The 19,395-nt window shown below is 34.6% G+C and overlaps 2 protein-coding genes across 5 annotated transcripts in view; both read right to left on the reverse strand.

Moving 5' to 3' along the window:
* The window catches only part of LOC125854418 (magnesium-chelatase subunit ChlD, chloroplastic), a 39,491-nt gene that overhangs the window by 4,329 nt on the left and 15,767 nt on the right, over positions 1 to 19,395 (reverse strand). The window contains exons 14-15 of one of the 2 annotated variants that reach the window (XM_049533956.1): positions 17,467 to 17,587; positions 17,166 to 17,374 (exon numbers count right to left, since the gene is read on the reverse strand). The exons of the other annotated variant lie outside the window; for it this stretch is intronic. Of the exons in view, the coding sequence (XP_049389913.1) occupies positions 17,289 to 17,374; positions 17,467 to 17,587 (207 nt within the window). The 3' untranslated portion in view covers positions 17,166 to 17,288. Of the gene's footprint in view, positions 1 to 17,165; positions 17,375 to 17,466; positions 17,588 to 19,395 lie in introns of those variants that run through there. 2 annotated transcript variants of the gene reach the window in all.
* LOC125854419 (B3 domain-containing protein At4g01580-like) lies at positions 2,736 to 7,557 on the reverse strand. Of its 3 annotated transcripts, none has more exons than XM_049533960.1 (3): positions 7,257 to 7,557; positions 6,008 to 6,236; positions 2,736 to 3,418 (listed from the first exon to the last, which is right to left on the reverse strand). In XM_049533960.1, the coding sequence occupies exons 2-3, from the start codon at positions 6,221 to 6,223 to the stop codon at positions 2,933 to 2,935; spliced, it is 702 nt and encodes a 233-aa protein (XP_049389917.1). In that variant the 5' UTR covers positions 6,224 to 6,236; positions 7,257 to 7,557; the 3' UTR covers positions 2,736 to 2,932. The 3 variants fall into 3 exon arrangements, with proteins under 3 accessions (XP_049389917.1, XP_049389916.1, XP_049389915.1); XM_049533959.1 differs by having other exon boundaries at positions 6,008 to 6,203; positions 7,257 to 7,521; XM_049533958.1 differs by having other exon boundaries at positions 6,008 to 6,265; positions 7,257 to 7,521.

A 19,395-nucleotide genomic window follows, 5' to 3' on the forward strand; every position in this document is an offset into this window, starting at 1 on the left:
ATTTTTCATTTTTTCCGGCAAAGAAGATGTAGATGGTTTCCATTTTTTCCGGCAAAGAAGACATCTCCACTTTTCCGACAAAAAATTGTGGATGGTGATCTCCATCTTTTTCCAGAAAAAAGATGATGGAAGTAGACAATGATAAGAAGATTAAAAAAAGAAGAAGAAAGCAGGAAATTTGTAAAAAAAAATGGCGATTAATTTGTGAAGAAAAGTGGTTGCAGTAGGTGTATGGTCTTGGAAGAGAAGAAAAATAAAAAGATTGTTATTGTTAAAAAAAATAATGAGAAAATAAAAGAAAGGATTTAAAAGGAAAAGGAAAAATGTTAAAATATTAATTTCACGCGCTCACCAAGATGTGAATTTCACTTTTTGTACCACGTCGACAAAAAGTGTCTAAATGGTTCAAATTTGAGAGGGTAGAGGTGTTTAATAGGTACTAGTCCTAGTTGAGGTGTCTAAGTGAATTATGTAGACAACTTTAAGGGGCCGTAGATGACTTAAGCCTTGTTTTTTTATTCACTATACTATAATGAAGTCATGTTTGAGACAAAAAAACAGTTCCATGTTTTTTTTTTTTTTTTTTTTTTTTTTGTCAGTAAACCATTTTCTTTTATTACATGATAAGTAATTGATCTTTGAGCTTGTTTGAATGGACTTTTGGCTTATGATTTATAAGCCAAAGCAGAAGAAAAATTTAACTTGTGATTTTTTTTACTTATTTTAGCTTAAAAATAAGTGCTTATAAGCACTTCTTTATTTTATCCAACACTACAAAACTGTTTAAAACTATTTTGGCTTTAAAGCACCTAAAATAAATCAATCCATACAGGCTACTAATGTGCCAATATATAGATGTATTAAGACATTGAGAAAAGACATAAAGTCACCACTGAAATTGTCCTAAATTTTCAAAAAGACACATTAACTTTGCAATCATTCTATTACTCTCATTAAACAATTTTGAACATATATTACTATATCATTTTTCGATCAGCCCCAGATTTTAAGAAGCAAGTGTGTTCACACACCAATCATTACATGACACGTGTTAATTTAATTGAAAATGTAATTTTTTTTCTCTCTCTCACACACACACACTTTTCTACTTATTTTAATTTCGATTTCGTCTTAAATTATACTTCAAGTGATTCATCCCTCCATTTTCTTTCTTTTTCTTTACCTCCCACCCTCACCCCACCTTCCATGTCAAGTTGAACCCCTCTCCCATTTTTTTCTTTTCTTCTTCTTCTTATTCTCTAGTCAAATTCTTTATTTCATTGATTTTTTTTATAAAAACGAATTCATACTATTTTCTAGACTTTATTAAATTATTGATAACAAGACTAATTTTTTTTCTAAGAAAATTTAAAATTTTGAAGATATCATCAATTACTCCTTTTCATATAACTTCACTTTAAAAGAATCAATGAATTCCCTGAAAATTGAAAAACTTAATTAAAATTGGATAAAAAAAAATACATGATACTTCCTAATCATCTCGAAATCTAATATGTTTATCAAATTGTTCAAAATGTAAGAAAATATTTGGATAAAGTTTTAAAATTTAAAGAGAGTAAAACTAATAGTAATAAAAAAAAAATGAAGATGAAGTTGTGGTAAAAATGGTGACATTGAATGTGAGAAGCTTCAATGGAGATGACAATGAATTTTTACGAAGAAAGAAGAAAGAAAGAGAAAAAACAAAAAGGAAAAAAAAAGTCAAAATAATAATAATAAAAAAAATCTATTTTATGATAAAATACTTGTAAAAATAAAATTATATTAGTTATTTTAAGTTGCTCACTCTCTTTGAGAGAGTGCACACACTCTCTATGTCAGGTGGACAAAAAATCACGTAATAATATCAGTTCAAGATTGTTTAGTGGGGTAATAAAACGCCTGCATAGTTAAGGTGCCTTTTTGAAAATTCGGGACAAATTCAAGTGTCACTTTATATCTTTCATTCTCATTATTAATATTGTTGTCTTTATGTGTTGTTCTAATTTATCCCTTATCATTTTAGTTGACAACTTGTAACAATACATTCATATTCAATCTTTTAAGAAAAATAAAATAATGAAGTAACTTGTATTGAAAAACATCAAGACTGATGCATAAATCACAACTAAAAAGGTTAACTAAACACAAAATTATAATTATGATCGAAATAAGTTATCCCTACTTGTGGGTGAAATATTAATCCCAAGATAACTTGATCCTGGACAAAAATGTAAAATAACAAAAGTATCTTCTTAAACCCTCTTTTACAAACAAACAACTTATTCTTAAAGGATGTTTTTGTAAACAAACAAATAGTTCTTATAAATTATACCATACATATTATTTGAATATGACAAACCAAAGAACCAATAAAAAATAATCACAACATAACTAATCTTGATGATCAAAACAATAAATAAGTCACTCAAGAGTAACTTAAATTTAAAAGAACATAAAACACAAGCAAATACCAGGAAGATATACACTTCTTTTTTTTCCAAAAGAACATGATATAAAGAGTATAAAATTAAGAGCTTTTAAGTTCAATGCATTTACAGAAGTAAAAGATATTTACATAATCAAGTCAAGTATAAGATAATCACAAGTACTACAACAACAAGAAATTCAGTCTAATCTCACAAGCGGGGGTTTAGAAAGGGTAGAATATATACAGAACTTACCCCTACCTTAAAAAGAAGGTAGAGAAGTTGTTTCCGATAGACCCTCAACTCAAACGAAGAAATAAGATAATTGCAAGTTAATCTCTTTAATACATAATACTTAGTAATCTAGTAAAACTGGTCACTAACTTGGTGCTGAATTCATTGATTGTATAAAAAAGATATTTACATTCCCAGGGTACATAACTTAAATCGTAAAATACATTGTGCAGCTCTGAAAGTAAGAGAAAAACTAGCCTTAAATATATCTATACCTTTGGCCGTGATGGCATGGATGACAATGATAACTCCTCCATGGTGTAAATACCAGGTGGGGGTAAGTATATCACATCTTCCTCTGGTGGATCATCGGGTGGGGTTAAGTTTGCCCTGTTCTCCTTTGGTGGCTCACCGGGTGGGGGTAAGTTTATCCTGTTTTCCTCTGGTGGCACGCACAGAACAGATCGATTCTCTGGTGTCATATCTTCATTTGGGCCAGGAGGATATTCAATCTCAGAAGCACTTAAATCAAATATAAACACAGAGAACTGGGAATTTCCTTTGTATCTGAAGAGTAAAAAGTAACCACAAGCAATTGAATAGTACTCCTTGAATTTGTTCCAGCCTTCATTTAACCATACCATGCCACTAGAGTTTAGCAATTTTATTTTCCATACCACACCATTTGGGACCTCAAGCAACACAATATCCCCCAGATTAGCGCCATGCTCAGTTACAAATTCATTAGGGATGTGCTGTAAAATACAGAAATTGGTAAGATATGAACAAAATATAAAATATAAGGGAAGAAACGTAAAAAACAAATAGAAAGAAAGGAAAAGCTTCAGACAAGCTGGTGTAGACAAGTTTCCAATCACACAGCATTTCTTTTCAGAAATCCTGAAAGCCAGTGAAACTCAATAGATAATGAGTCAGCCCCTCTAGCCTTCTCCACTCAAATACCATACTTTTGTCAGTGGAAGGGTAAGAAACCGTGACCCCGTGACCGTGTGACGTGCGTCTAACACACATATCATACATTGCGCTCTTACCACTGGACAAGAACCCCGGGGGTGCAATCGCATATTGTTACTAGAAAAGGAGAAAGAGAAACAGGAAGCAAGATACTAAGTAGGAAAACCCCTAATAAAGACTAACAACAAATACTAAAGGTGACAAGTAAGTTAGGGTCTAGCATTTATCAGTCATATTTGCAGAACTGAAGCTTCCATTTTTCATTCCTAAAGCTGGGTATTTCTTTTCCGTTGTAGGCTGTTAATCTTGGTAGTGGCTTCTTATCACATATATTGGTGAGTGATAAGTGTTTATTAGAAATATCCAAACTCGTAAAGCTAGCTTAAACAAACACTTGAGTTTCCTCAGCGGTGTTGATTCAACGACAATGAGGGGTCATTTGGTAGGTGTATAAGAATAGTACTGAATAGGATGTATCAGTAATGCTTGAACTATTTCCTATCCCTTGTTGGTTTGGTGTATTAAGGGCAGTTTTATCTTTACCCTGCTTATATATGTATTAATATAGTCCATGTATAGTTAATACCAGATTTGCTATGTATTAGTTATGCATAGGCTAAAAATCCTATCAAACAAAGAATTAAATAATACCATGAACAATACATTTATTAGATTCTCTAATACACCCTACCAAACGACCCGAGTTCTATATGCATAAAAAGGCAACCCGGGGCACGAAGCATTCACATTCATTCAGGGTCCAGGAAAGGGCTGTAGTGGGTGTGATGTAGGTATTCTACCCAGACACAAGCATGAATGATTGATCCCAGGCACAAACATCAACGATTGATTTCACGACATGATCCTATGAACTATAGGTGACATGGAGACAACTTTACTATTGGTCCAAGGCTCTCCTTCAATGAGCTTTATCTATATGGATGAGAATAAATATTCCTATTGGACGACTATTCGTGTGAACATAAATATTTATATTGACTTCTCATTCCTTTTCTTCTGGAAAAATTTGGTCAATCAGACCTGACAAAACAAACCTTCTTTGGTCAATCAAAAGAGATAAAAGTGAATACCAAAAAAGGCTTGTTCATTGCTAATACGCCTCCTTTTTATCCATATACATTCCCTGGTAAAGTTGATAAGAGCTTTTATGAAATCAACTGCTAACAAGAGCAGAAGCCTTCCTAATTTCTCCAGTTCAAAGTATTCATATTATTCATTCTTGTTGGCTCAAAAACAGGGAGATTGGCCGACGCTAAAATATATTGAAATTAAGGTTTGCCAAATACCTTCTGATCCTCAAGCTTTCTACATCCTCAAAACTTCTCCTGTTAGCCCCAATTAGTTTCACACATTAAAGTACAAACATCCTATGAAGACAAAGTTATTATGCTAAAATGTTAGGAACGTCGAGAATCCACTCATGCATGTATAAAGAACCTACATGAAAGGCATGGTGACCTATAAGTACATCACATGACTTTCTTTTAACTACTGCAGCATCAGCCATGAGTTTGGAGTTTAGGAAGTTTGATATCATTCCTCTTGCAAAATCCTTAACTACACACCCTAAACTCCTTCAACTATGTAAACCACACGTATTGTCAGTTTCTACACGAGATCCTGCATGAAGATGAACTTTTAAGCTACATGTCAAACTATGAGTTTGAGAGGAGTTGCTCTAACATCAAAAGTAGGCTAATTATTTAGCTTTACCATTTGAAACAAGACCTAGGATTGATCTTTCCCCTCTGGTTGTCATAACAAGCTCATAATCAAAGAAAGCTCCCTAGTACATCTCCCTCTTACGCCACTTGAAATTACATTTTTCACTCCCCAACTTTGGTATTATTTCATTACAGAAAACCGCATGACCAGAAACGCAGACATACTTTAGTAGTAAGCTTGTTAATCAATGTGTGAGTTCAATTTTAAGTTCTCAAAAATGAAATATTGGAAATTAAATGAAATCACCAAATTACACTCATTATTAGCATCTCCACACACCCACTTGTGGAATAACACTGGGTATATTGTTGTTGACTAGGACCAAATGTATTCGATCTCCACCACCTTCCCCATTATCAACAACATTGTTTTAGACAAATGCTCTTATTTATGACAAGAAACTATTTTTTACAAACCAAAAACGGAATTTTAAAACATATAAATCTTCACAAACTTAACAAAGAGAAAGTACTACTACAGCACAAATGAATAGCACAGAAGCCATACAAGTAGAAACAGAAAAGGAAGATACGAAATGAAAGAACATAAGCCATACAAGTAGAAACAGAAAAGAATGATATAAGATGAAAATGTCTCATCATAAAGCCACTTGCAGAACTTACTAATTTAGAGGCATGGGGAGACAGGATAATCTTGAAGAAGTGAGGGGTTATCTCCGGGATATCCACCGGTTTTGGTTCCCCTTGCCCTTGTCTGTTTGCCATCCCTGCCGGCTGCTTTTCCCGTCTGGCTGCCGTCTCTGCCGGATGCTCTTCCCGTCTGTCTACCATCTCTACCGGCTGCTCTTCTTGTGGTAAACTAATGTCAATTTTTTGCATTAGCTTTTGGGAACTGCAGTGAGAAAAACGAAACATTTACCACTGCATTAGATGTGTGAGAACTGAATTCTCAACATCAATCTTTGAAACTTTTAACCAAAAATCATACAGCTCATTCCAAAGTGGGGTCTTTTACTTATGCAAGAAACTAAAAAGAACGAATACATAATAAACCTGAAAATCTATATTCTTGTTAATTCACTCCACTTTATTTCCACTATCACTTTTCTTCATCTTTTCTCTTGAATAACTGAGAAATATCTGAGGAGAGTGATGAACACTCGTGATGTGCTCATACCCCATACATCACGCATTGTGCTCTTAACACTATACCAAAGCCCTCGGACCCATGTTTCTCAAACTCTCCTAAAATGTTGCCGCTCCCGTGTCAGATCCTCCAAAAATGGTGTCGTAGGGATTTGGTCTGGGAAGGGTAGAGACGTAGAGTGTACGTAGTAGACCTTAACCCTATCTCATGTAGGTAGAGACAACAATTCCTACCCTATGAAGCACAAAAATTCCTTAATTCAGCATTAAATACACTCAAAGCAAAAATCTAGCATTAAACTCATCGGCTTAAATCAAATTGCGACTACCAAAATACTCAACAATCAGCTCCTCTGCTAACTGATACTCCAATCAATCACAGTAAAAAACTCCTTCACTGTTCCATAAATGGGTCAAATTAAATACCCGAATCAGAGCTTGAATAAGCTCAAAAATCTAATTTTGTTCCTCCTTTCTTTTTCTCTTTGTGCACATAGTTGTGTTTTTTTTTTCAAGGGTCCTCTGGAAACAACCTCTCTACCTCCATGTGGTAGGTTTAAGGTCTGTGTACATTCTAACCAGGTATGTTGTTGTTGTTGTTGTTGTAGTTGCATATATATGTGTGCTTCAGTTCATAAACTAAATCATCTAAAAGTAATTTACATACGCTGACACCACAAACACAACAATTCCTACCCTACGAAGCACAAAATTCCTCAAATTCAGCACTACATATGTATATTCAAAGCAAAAATCTAGAATTTACCTCGTTGGGGGAAATCAAAATATGACCAAAACACTCATCAATCAGCTCCACTGCTCTGCTAACTGATACTCCAGTGTTCCATAAACGGGTCAAAGTGAATACCCGAACTATCCGACACCACCTTTACATATACAATCGTCCGTCAAGGGTTTCCCGGAAAATCTCCCCGCCGACAACCCTTTTCGAATCTGAAGAATTTTCAGTGCGGAAATCCAAATTAAATTTATAGGGCCGCTTGAACCGACCCGTTTTAGGATCCGATTTTAGCTGGATGCTTTAGGCAAATGTTTGGTTACCACTTAAATATTGTCCATATTTTAAAGAGAAACCGCACAAATATCACTAGTTTAGGACATAATTATGTGTGATCACTTTAGTTTTTGAAATATTTTTCGTATCATATTTACTTCACTAGATACATTATATATATATTTGGTATCTAAGTGTGATTCGCATGTATTCGGGATACACCAACTCTCTCACTCGTCTCTCTCTCAAATATATTAAGTATCGTAGATACATATATCTAATGTAATTTGCATGTATATGAGATACACCGACTCTTTGTCTATCTTCTATTTCGCTTCATCCCTCCTCTCTTTCTCACAGCTCACCTCTCATCCTATGTATTTGTATTTTAAGAAATAGTAATAATTAGTATATATACTTACATGTATCTAGTATCATTGATATTGTATCTGACTTGAAAATTAAAAGATTGGTGTATCTAACTTGAAATCTGATATAAAATTATTAATTAGTGAAACAATATGTAATTATTTCAAACTATATAATGAATTAATATTTATGGTAGGAATATTTGTGTAATTAGGTCATTTTTCCAATTTTAAATATCTTTCAAGCCTAACATTTGCAATAATTTATAAAAAAAATTCAAATTAATGCATATCATTTTTCTTATGAAATTTCAATTTGCTTAAACAATAGGAATAATTTTAGATCGAACTAAGTTATTAAAGAAATACATTTTTATTCAATTTTCATATAGTTTGAAAGCATTTTTTACTCTTTTCTATTAAAAATCTTAGGAATATGTACAAAATTAACATGATCCACAATAGGAGACGAATGTCATATCTTCATATACATTTACACTTCCGACAAAACTTGTATAGTTTTCCTCATTTTAGGAGGGAAATGGAGATTCAAACGAGTCTTCGTCATCCGAATATATTGAGACTATATGATTGTGGAGTATGCTCATGGCGGTGAGTGTGGGGTCCATCCCATGAGTTTTTGGGTCAATAACTGCGGCTGCAATTGTTGTAAAGAAAACGCAGCTGAATTTGTTTGTCAACAATAGCTGCAAACCTTTTTCTTTTGTCAACAAAGTTTGCAGCAATGCAAATTTTCGGTGGCATGATTTTTGAATAGTGCAATGCAATTGCATCTATAAAAGGAGCTCTTCAGCTCCTCATTTGATACACCAATTCACAGAGAAAGAAAAATATAGAGAGTTGTGAGGTTTTCATAGACTATACAAGAAAAATAGTCTGTGAAGAAAAATAAAGTGTGGCGATATTTTAGTAAGGTGGAAATCAAAAGAGTGTTATTCCTTTTGAGTGTGTAGTAGTCACTTTGAGTATTGTATTCGTGGCTACACGGTGTAAAATTCTTTACTATAGTGATATCAGTTGCTCCTCTTAGCCTGTGGTTTTTTCCTTATTTAGAAGGGTTTCCACGTAAAATTCTTGGTGTCATTATTTTCCCATATTTTCGTTATTTTGACCATATATATTTTTGTGTTTATCCGTGTTTTCCTAACAAACTGGTATCAGAGCCAAGGTTTTATCTGAGTATGTTCTATGGTTGCAACACAGTCTGAACTTCCACATCAGAAAAAGATTTACTTTGGTTTGCAATAACTATTTTTTGGGGGGAAAACGATGGAAGCCAACACAAGTAGAATGGTCACTTTGAATGGTGTTAATTATGTCATTTGGAAGGGGAAAATGGAAGATCTGCTTTGTGTCAAGAATTTTTATCAACCAGTCTTTACCACTGTAAAGCCTGATAATAAAACAGATGAAGAGTGGAATTTGTTACACAGACAGGTTTGTGGATTCATTAGGCAATGGGTTGACGATAATGTGTTAAACCATATTTTTAGGGAGACACATGCTCGAACCCTATGAGAGCATCTTGAAAGTTTGTATGCTCGGAAGACTGGCAACAACAAAATGTTCTTAATAAAGCAGATGCTGAGTTTAAAGTATCATGATGGTTCTCCGATGACAGACCATCTGAATAATTTTCAGGGGATCATGAACCAATTATGTGCTATGGACATTAAATTTGATGAAGAAATTCAAGGCTTGCTTCTACTTGGTTCCCTACCAGACTCTTGGGAAATATTTAGAACTTTATTGTCAAATTCTGCTCCGGATGGTGTGATCTCAATGGATTCTACCAAGAGTAGTGTCTTGAACGAAGAGATGAGAAGAAAATTTCAAGGTTCTTCTTCGTCGGATGTCCTGATAACTAGCTCTAGGGGGAGAAACAAAACTCGTGGTTCTCAGAATAGAGAACAAAATAGAAGCAAATCCATAGGCAAACTTAAGGATATTGAGTGCTTTCATTGTGGCATGAAAGGGCACACAAAGAAGTTCTGCAGGAAGTTGAAGAGGGAAAACGAAAACAAAGAGGAAACTAAAGAAGATGGCAATGAAAATTGCCTAGCCACCGTCACCACCGAAGATCTTGTTACCGTCCTTGATGCATATATGATAAATATTGCTTGTGATGAGTCAAGCTAGGTTGTGGACACTGGTGTCGCATCTCACGTGACATCAAAGAAGGATTTTTTCTCTTTCCTATACTCCTGGTGATTTTGGAACCTTGAGTATGGGTAATGAGACTGTTTCTAGGGTGGTCGATATTGGTACAATTTGTTTGAAAACTAGTGTTGGAACTAAACTAGTTTTGAACAATGTGAAACATGCTCCTGATGTTCGTCTACACCTGATTTCTGTTGGTGTTTTGGATGATGAAGGATATGTTAGTACTACCTACGGTGATGGAAAATGAAAATTCATTAAGGGTTCCTTGGTTGTGGCTCGTGGTAACAAACGTCGTGGTCTATACTGGACTACGGCCTCTGCTTGTGTTGATATGGTGAATGTGGTTGAAAGCGATAGCTCTTCAACGTTATGGCACAAGAGGCTTAGCCACATCAACGAGAAATGACTTAATGTTCTAGCCAAGAAGAAATTATTGTCAAATTTCAAAAGTGCTAAATTAGAAAAGTGTGAGCACTGCTTGGCTGGTAAACAAAATAGAGTTTCCTTTAAGTCTTACCCTCCTTCAAGAAAGACAGAGTTGCTTGAATTAGTGCACTCTGATTTGTGTGGTCCAATGAAGACAAGGACATTGGGTGGTGCACTCTACTTTGTCACTTTTATTGACGACTGCTCGAGAAAACTTTAGGTCTATGTCTTGAAGACTAAAGACCAAGTGTTAGGTGTCTTCAAGCAGTTTCAGGCATCAGTTGAAAGAGAAACTGAAAAGAAACTGAAATGTATTCGTACTGATAATAATAGTGAATATTGTGGACCATTTGACGAATACTGCAAGCATCAAGGTATTAGACACCAGAAGACTCCTCCTAAGACTCATCAGCTTAATGGTTTGGCTGAGAGGATGAACAGAACATTGATGGAAAGAGTTAGATATTTGCTTTCTGAAGCAAAGTTGTCGAACTCATTTTGGGGTGAGGCTTTATTGACCGCTGCACATGTTATTAATCTATCTCATGTTGTTGCTTTGAAAAGTGATGTACCAAATTGTTGGTATGGAAATGATGTTTCCTATGACCATTTGAGAGTATTTGGTTGTAAAGCTTTTGTACATGTGCCGAAAGATGAGAGGTCAAAGTTAGATGCCAAGACAAGGCAGTGCATCTTTGTTGGATATGACCTTGATGAATTTGGTTACAGGCTATATGATCCAATTGAGAAGAAACTTGTGAGAAGCCATGATATTATTTTCATGGAGAATCAAACAATTGAAGATATTGACAAAGCGGAGAAGCCAGAATCTTGAAGTTTTGATGGTATAGTTCATCTAGAAGAAGTTGCTCACACAAGTATGCATGATGTTGTTGGGTTTGATGATCACGGTGACGCCCATAATCATGTATCGAGTCAACATGTTGATGTTGATAATAACAATGATATTGTTATTGATGATCCTCATGCTCATAAAGTTGTGGACGAATCAAATATTCTGCTCATGAGGTCCACAAGGCAGCGGGTTCCTTCCTCTCGTTATTCACCCAATGAGTATGTATTACTCACTGATGAGGGAGAACCTCAATGTTATGAGGAGGCCATAGAAGATGAGCACAAAGATCAATGGATTGAAGCCATGCAAGATGAGATGAAGTCTCTGCATGAGAACCACACTTATGAGTTGGTAAAATTGCCCAAGGGCATGAGAGCTTTGAAGAATAAGTGGGTGTTCAAAGTTAAAGTTGAAGAACACAACTTGAAGCCAAGGTACAAAGCTAGATTGGTTGTCAAGGGATTTGGTCAAAGAAAGGGTATTGACTTTGACGAAATATTTTCTCATATTGTGAAAATGTCCTCGATTCGTACAGTTCTAGGTTTGGTTGCTAGTCTTAATTTAGAGATTGAGCAGATGGATGTGAAGACGGCTTTCCTTCACGGTGACCTAGAAGAAGAAATTTATATGGAACAACTTGAGGGCTTCAAAGTAGAAGGTAAAGAAAATTTTGTGTGCAAACTCAAAAAAGAGTCTTTATGGCCTAAAGCAAGCTCCTAGACAGTGGTACAAGAAATTTGAATCTGTTATAGGGGAGCAAGGCTATAAGAAGACTTCTTCATATCATTGTTTATTTGTACAAAAATTTTCAGACAATGATTTTATCATCCTCTTGTTGTATGTGGATGATATGTTGATTGTGGGCAAGAATACTTCCAAGATTGACGAGTTGAAGAAAGAGTTGTGTAAGTCTTTTGTTATGAAAGACTTGGGTCATGCCAAACAAATTTTGGGCATGAGAATTACTCGTCTCAGAGATGAAAGGAAGATTTCTTTGTCACAGAAAAAGTACATTTAACGTGTACTAGAGTGCTTCAATATGAAAAATGTTAAGTCTGTTAGTACACCTCTTGTTGGTCATATGAAGTTGAGCAAGAAGATGTGTCCTACAACTAGGGAGGAAAGAGAGAACATGGCCAAAGTTCCATATTCCTCCGTCGTCGAAAGTCTAATGTATGCAATGGTATGCACTAGACCTGATATTGCTCACGCAGTTGGTGTTGTCAGTAAATTTCTCGACAATCCAGGAAAAGAGCATTGGAAAGCTGTGAAGTGGTACTCAGTTATCTTAAAGGAAGCTCAGATGAATGCTTGTGTTTTGGAGCATCAGATCCAATCTTGAAGGGCTATACAGATGTTGATATGGCAGGTGACCTTGATAATAGAAAATCCACTACTGGATATTTGTTTACTTTTTCAGGGGGAGCTATATCATGGCAGTCGAAGTTGCAGAAGTGTGTTGCACTATCTACAACTGAAGCTGAGTATATTGCGGCTACCGAAGCTGGCAAGGAAATGATATGGCTCAAGTAATTTCTTCAAGAGCTTGGCTTGCATCAAAAGGAGTATGTCGTCTATTGTGACAGTCAAAGTGCAATAGACTTGAGCAAGAACTCTATGTACCATGCAAGGACGAAACACATAGACGTGAGATATCACTGGATTCGAGAAAAGATAGAAGACGAATTTATGCAGGTTGAAAAGATCTCTACAAATGAGAATCCTGCAGATATGCTGACCAAAGTGGTAACAAGGGATAAGTTCGAGTTATGCAAAGAACTTGTTGGCATGAGTTCTCTCTGAGAAGATGAAGATACCTCCTTCTAGTACATGGGACTGGAGGGGGAGATTTGTGGGGTCCATCCCATGAGTTTTTGGGTCAACAATTGCGGCTGCAATTGTTATAAAGAAAACACAGCTGAATTTGTTTGTCAACAATAGTTGCAAACCTTTTTTCTTTTGTCAACAAAGTTTGAAGCAATGCAAATTTTTGGTGGCATGATTTTTGAATAGTGCAATGCAATTGCATCTATAAAAGGGGCTCTTCAGCTNTACTATAGTGATATCAGTTGCTCCTCTTAGCCCGTGGTTTTTCCCTTATTTAGACGGGTTTCCACATTAAAATTTTGGTGTCATTATTTTCCCATTTTATTTCCATTATTTTGACCATATATATTTTTGTATTTATCCGTGTTTTCCTAACAGTGAGTTATATAGCTTAGGAAGGCTGATCGCCTTCTTGGGAAACAAGCTGCCATAGTATGTCACATCCTATTGCTTGTTCTCCTCAAATATTAATCAGATCATCACATGAAATGCAAGGTCGCTTGAAGATTGCAGACTTTGATGGTCTGTACAATCAAGAAGCAAGAGACATACAATGTGCGAAATTCTGGACTATTTAGCATCAGAATGGTGGAGAACAAAGCTCATGATTATGCAGTTGATAATTAGACCCTAGGAATCATTTGCTATGAGTTTTTATATGGTGTGCCTCCATTTGAGGTCGACAGACAGGCCAACGCATTCAGAAGGTAACAATTCCTCTGTTACTTGAAAAATCAAGATATACTACTAACTCAGTATTAACCTCAGCTTCCATTCAACACTTGATGTATCTACTGAACCTAAGAATCTCATTAGTTAGGTATATTGATTAGTAATTTTCTACATAGACGTAAGGGTTGTTCTTTGTATAATACCTGCATATATAAGTTAAAAGTTACATTTTATAGATACATATTAAATCTTTAACACCTAATTAGCAAAATTTCGACTTCTCTACTGGTTGCACTCCTTTCTGATGGTTTACCTTTGTCCTTTAATTTGCAGCTTCTTGTGAAGGACTCTTCGAAAAGACTCTCTCTTCAAAAGATTATGTGAAAAGTTTTGTCTAGTGAAAATGGCACATCACTCAATATTTGTTGTTTCAAGTCTTTTTCATACTACATAATATGAGATGTTATCTTGATTTCAATAGTTTGTATCAATGGAGTGTGAACCATTGTTGGTGCGAGTTTCATATGAATATTTATGTATCATTTAAATAAATAATTTTACTTGATGTTCTAATTAACTTTGAAACCAAAGTAAAAGGATACATCAAATTGATATGGCCTATCAATTACAACCACAAAAACATGAAAGTAAACAATTAATATAGGTTGAAGCTGTAGAAAATCTCCTAAACTTGTCAAAAAGTTCATTCTGAGTTGTCTATGTAATATATGTACTCATTATTAGATATGAGTGTTAATATGACACAAAACATGAAAATCAGAACATGTTGCGTAAGGTCCATTTAAGGGAGGAAACGTGCCCTAACATGAGTTTTTCCATACTTAGGACTCGAGGTGGAGACCTTTGATTAAGGGTTGTAGGATCCTATTTTACCCACCACAACCCTTGTTGGTGAACATGTTCTAAATTAACATCAATTTAACATCTTTGGCAACCTTGTATGTGCGGCAAAAAACAACATACTTGTGTAGATGTATTTTATGCAAAGACTCTGCATTCTATATGTTAGATTATACTCTCTCTGTTTCATTTTACTTGGTTCAACACTAGGTTTGACTACTATTACTTCATAGTGTTATTTAGTGATAAGAGTAATATTAGGGGGGAAAAAAACCTTCTTTTGATTTGCTGAAATGTACAAATAATTTTTTTTTATAAAAGCTAAATAAAATAGAATTGAGGGAATATGCCTAAGATAAAAATATGTTTGGAAAGAAATCTTGAAATAAATTTGTTATTATAATGTTTTGACAAATTGAGTCAAAGCATTATAATTAACAAATTTAGAGGGTGTTTAAATTGGCTTAAAAGTTGGTCAAACCTACTTTTAATTCAATTTTTAACTTCTGAAAGTGTTTAACAAATATAAAAAATAACTTAAAATAAGTGAGAAAGTGTTTGACAAGGTCAAAAATGACTTAAAATAAGTCAAAAAAAACAAAAGTAGGTCTCCCCTATTTTTTATTTTTTGACTTAAAAGTCATTTAAGTTTGACTTTTTATTTTTGATTTAAAAACTATTTTTTTAAATCAATCCAAACCGGCTCTTAGTCAAAGAAAAATTTAGTAAATGAAGTTAGTATTTACTAGATATTAATTTATTTTACTTGACATAAATATGATCCAACATGTAGATTGCATCCCTTTTCTCTCTCTCTATATATATATTCACTTTCATTCACTTCAAATATCAAAGCAACAATTATTCAAGAAATTAAAATGGCCTCTTTTTTTACTCCATACTTTTTTCTTTTAGTACTTGTTTCAAATATTTTCAACTTTCAAACCTCTTTGTGTGACCTTCGTGCAGACGAAGCACTAATAGAAAGTATATGTAAACAAGTACAAGATCTTCAATTTTGCTTAAGCACTTTCAAACAAATTTTACCTACTCATCCATATGTCCCTGATGAAATAACGCAGGCTTCTCTTAGTCAATCGTTACAAAATGCTAACGACAATCATGCCTTCGTACAAAAAGCTAAAGCAGAAGCAAAAGACAAAGTGACCCAAGATTTGTATGCCATTTGTGTAACAAGCTATGAATTGTTGACAAGTTTACTCCAAGATTCTATTCAAGCATTAGCTAAAAAGGATTATAATGGCTTGGAAAATTCACTTTTTAAGTGTCCCAGATTTGTGAGTGCCTGTCAGAATGCACTTGGTAGTAAGACAACGCCTGAAATGTTAGATAGGAGTAGGAAACAGTTTGATCTAGTATTAATGGCAAAAATTGGTGAAGGCCTCATTCAGAAATAGATAGTTTAAATGATTGTTATAAATCAATTTGTATTTCTTGAAAGCTAGCAACTACTTATTAAGAGGAGATTGATATTTTAATAAATCATTCTTGTCATTTTCATTTCAACCATAGCATATCCTTTTACCCTTACTTTTTAGAAAATTTTCCCCATCAACTATTCATTTATACTTTTTTATGATTTTATAAGTAAGATGTAAGTTAATAATGAGCCTCAAAATATATCACATTTACAAAAAATTGTGCATCAAGTTGGTAATGATCTCATGTTCTTATTTAAACTTAAGTAAATAACGAAAGACATAAAGGAAAATGAATTATTCAATGACCCTCTGTTTTTCTTTTCGAGACCCTTAATTAATCGTGTACATACGATTCCCCGTAAGTAAATACAAATCAAGATTGATAATGAATATCATGAACACTTTGATAGGATGGATCTGGTCGCACTCAGTGGTGTAGCCACATAATGTGAAGAATGATCAATTGGACATTTGTCATAAAAAAATTACACTATATATATATTTTTTTATATTTTCAACCTTGTGTTTCTTGAAAAATTCCTAGATTCACAATTGGTTGTACTTTATACAATGAGAGGATTTTGTTCATTCTTTTACTATTTTACCCCTTTTCAAAATGCTACCTTTAAACAACATCGTTTGAGGTAGCCTTCGTAAAAATGGATGTACAAATTATTCAAAGTATGACAATAGGAATTTGTAAATCTTGAATGTAAGATAAAGTTACCTACTACAAATTAAAATGCAAAAGTAACTTAGTTATTCATTAGATTCTTTCCAAGGATTTAGGGTTTTTATTTAGGTCATATACCAAGATGGTCCCTTAAAGTTGACACAATACCTTTTTGATGATAAAACAGAATTCTTGTAGAGAATATGTGAATATACGAGATTATACTGACCAATACATTTGTCAATTAGACACCTAAAGTGGTGGTGGCCACCTAAAAAAATAGTGACAAGTTGTTCCTTTGAAACCAAAATTGATGCCCAAAAAAAGAATCTTCATTATCCTGATTTCACATTTGAAATAAAAAAGTTCTATTAGTACAAAAAGAAGATGAGAATTTTCAAGTATGCTTATAAATCCTCTCAATACTCTATTATCAAAAACAACATTTACAATTATATTTGATCAAGTTTCAAGTCAGGATTCCTTTAATGTTGATAATGCATCTTTTGTTGCTGCAGAAATCACAGCATCTGAAGCATTTGGCAAATAATAGTACTTCCCTGGGGAATCAACAATGCAGAAGACAATTTGTCAGAGATATAGTACTAGCATTTTGAAGAATTACAAGAAGCAAAACTAGTAAACGACAAACCTTGAGCTACTCTCGCGATTTCTTTGGCAAAACCTGTAGAAACAAACTTATTTTCTGTATCTATGACAAGGAGAGACATTCCTGCTTTGTATATTTTACCAGCCACCTCGAGAATTTCGTCCTACAAAAACATTGCAATGAACCTTAAAAAATATGATGATCGAGAAAGCGTAATGATTTGTTCTACTTAAAGAAAGACGGATGTAGCATAGGGTCAATGGGTTCAACTGAACCCAACATATTACAAAGCATCAATGTACAACTACGCTTCAGTCCTGTAAAATATAGAGACAATGGACCAAGTTCCATGTTCTATTATTCCAAGAATAAGAGCTATTTGTAGGTGTACATGTAAATCTATCTAAAGAAATAAAATCAGAAAATATCCCTAAATATCTATAAGATCCCTAAAGATCTCTACCTATAATTATGCTATGAGTAGATATGACTGTACATTTTGTAACACTCCCCCTCAAGGTGGAGCATCGATATTAATCATGCCCAACTTGTTACAAAGATATTCCACCCGAGTTCCATTCAAAGCCTTCGTGAATATATCACCCAATTGCTCTCTTGTCTTCACATAGCCAGTAGAAATCACGTTCTCTTCAATCTTCTCATGGACAAAGTGACAATCAACCTTAATATGTTTTGTCTGTTCATGATACACTGGATTTGAGGCAATGTGTAGAGCAGCCTGATTATCACACCAAAGTTTTGCTGGAAAAGAAGGATTCAAACCAACCTCAGCTAAAAGGTGTTGTATCCATAGTATTTCACATGTGGACTGAGCCATAGCTCTATACTCGGACTCTGCACTAGATCGAGATACAACATTTTGTTTCTTACTCATCCAAGATACTAGATTTCCACCAACAAAGACGCAATAGCCAGTAGTCGATCTTCTATCAATTCTTGATCCTGCCCAATTTGCATCTGCAAAGCATTCAACACGAGTATGTCTGTGGTCACTATACAATATGCCAAGGCCAGGGGCTCCTTTCAAATAACATAGAATTTGTTCCAAGGCAGCCCAATGTTTGACTGTTGGTATAGACATAAATTGACTAACAATACTGACTGCATAGGCAATATCTGGACGAGTCACAGTAAGGTAGTTTAGTTTCCCAACCAACCTTCTGTATCTTTCTGGATCATCAAAAGGCTCAGCATCATCCTTAGTAAGATGTGCATTAGGAGCCATTGGTGTGCCACACGATTTTACTCCCAACTTACCAGTTTCTGCAAGTAGGTCAAGTACATACTTTCTTTGAGATAAGAAAATCCCATTCTTGCTTCTGGCTACTTCTACACCTAAGAAGTATTTCAGTTGTCCCAAGTCTTTGGTATGAAACTTGGCATGTAAAAACTGCTTGAGAGAAGAAATTCTAGTCTCATGTAATCACAATATCATCAACATAGACAACTAGAAGAATAATACCAGTTATTGATTGTCGGTAAAAGACTGAGTGATCACACTTGCTCTTCTTCAACCCAAATTCTTGAACTACATCTCTAAATTTTCCAAACCATGCACGAGGACTCTGCTTTAGACCATATAGAGATTTTCTTAGATGACAAACTTTTTCATACTCCCCCTAAGCAACAAACCCAGGTGGTTGCTCCATATACACCTCTTCATGTAGATCACCGTGAAGGAAAGCATTCTTGATATCCAATTGATGTAAAGGCCAATGTTGAGAAGCAACCAAGGAAATAAACAAACGAACAGAGGTGAGCTTAGCTACGGGGGAGAAAGTGTCAGAATAATCTACCCCATAAGTCTAAGCATAGCCCTTAGCCACAAGTCTAGCCTTAAGTCTTGCAATAGAGCCATCAGGATTGACTTTGACGGTAAAAACCCATTTGCATCCTACTGCTTTCTTTCCCTTGGGTAAATCCACCAAATCCCAACTATGCTTTTCATCT

The sequence above is a fragment of the Solanum stenotomum genome, chromosome 2, assembly GCF_019186545.1.
Source record: "Solanum stenotomum isolate F172 chromosome 2, ASM1918654v1, whole genome shotgun sequence".
Taxonomy (NCBI): Eukaryota; Viridiplantae; Streptophyta; class Magnoliopsida; order Solanales; family Solanaceae; genus Solanum; species Solanum stenotomum.

What these genes read in the sequence shown, in the direction of transcription:
- LOC125854419 (XM_049533958.1), bottom strand. Translation starts at nt 6,259, where the DNA reads ATGTTTCGTTTTTCTCACTGCAGTTCCCAAAAGCTAATGCAAAAAATT. An exon ending in CTCCCCATGCCTCTAAATTA is followed by an intron (nt 3,419 to 6,007) that starts GTAAGTTCTGCA and finishes TGTATTTTACAG; the next exon opens with CACATCCCTAATGAATTTGT.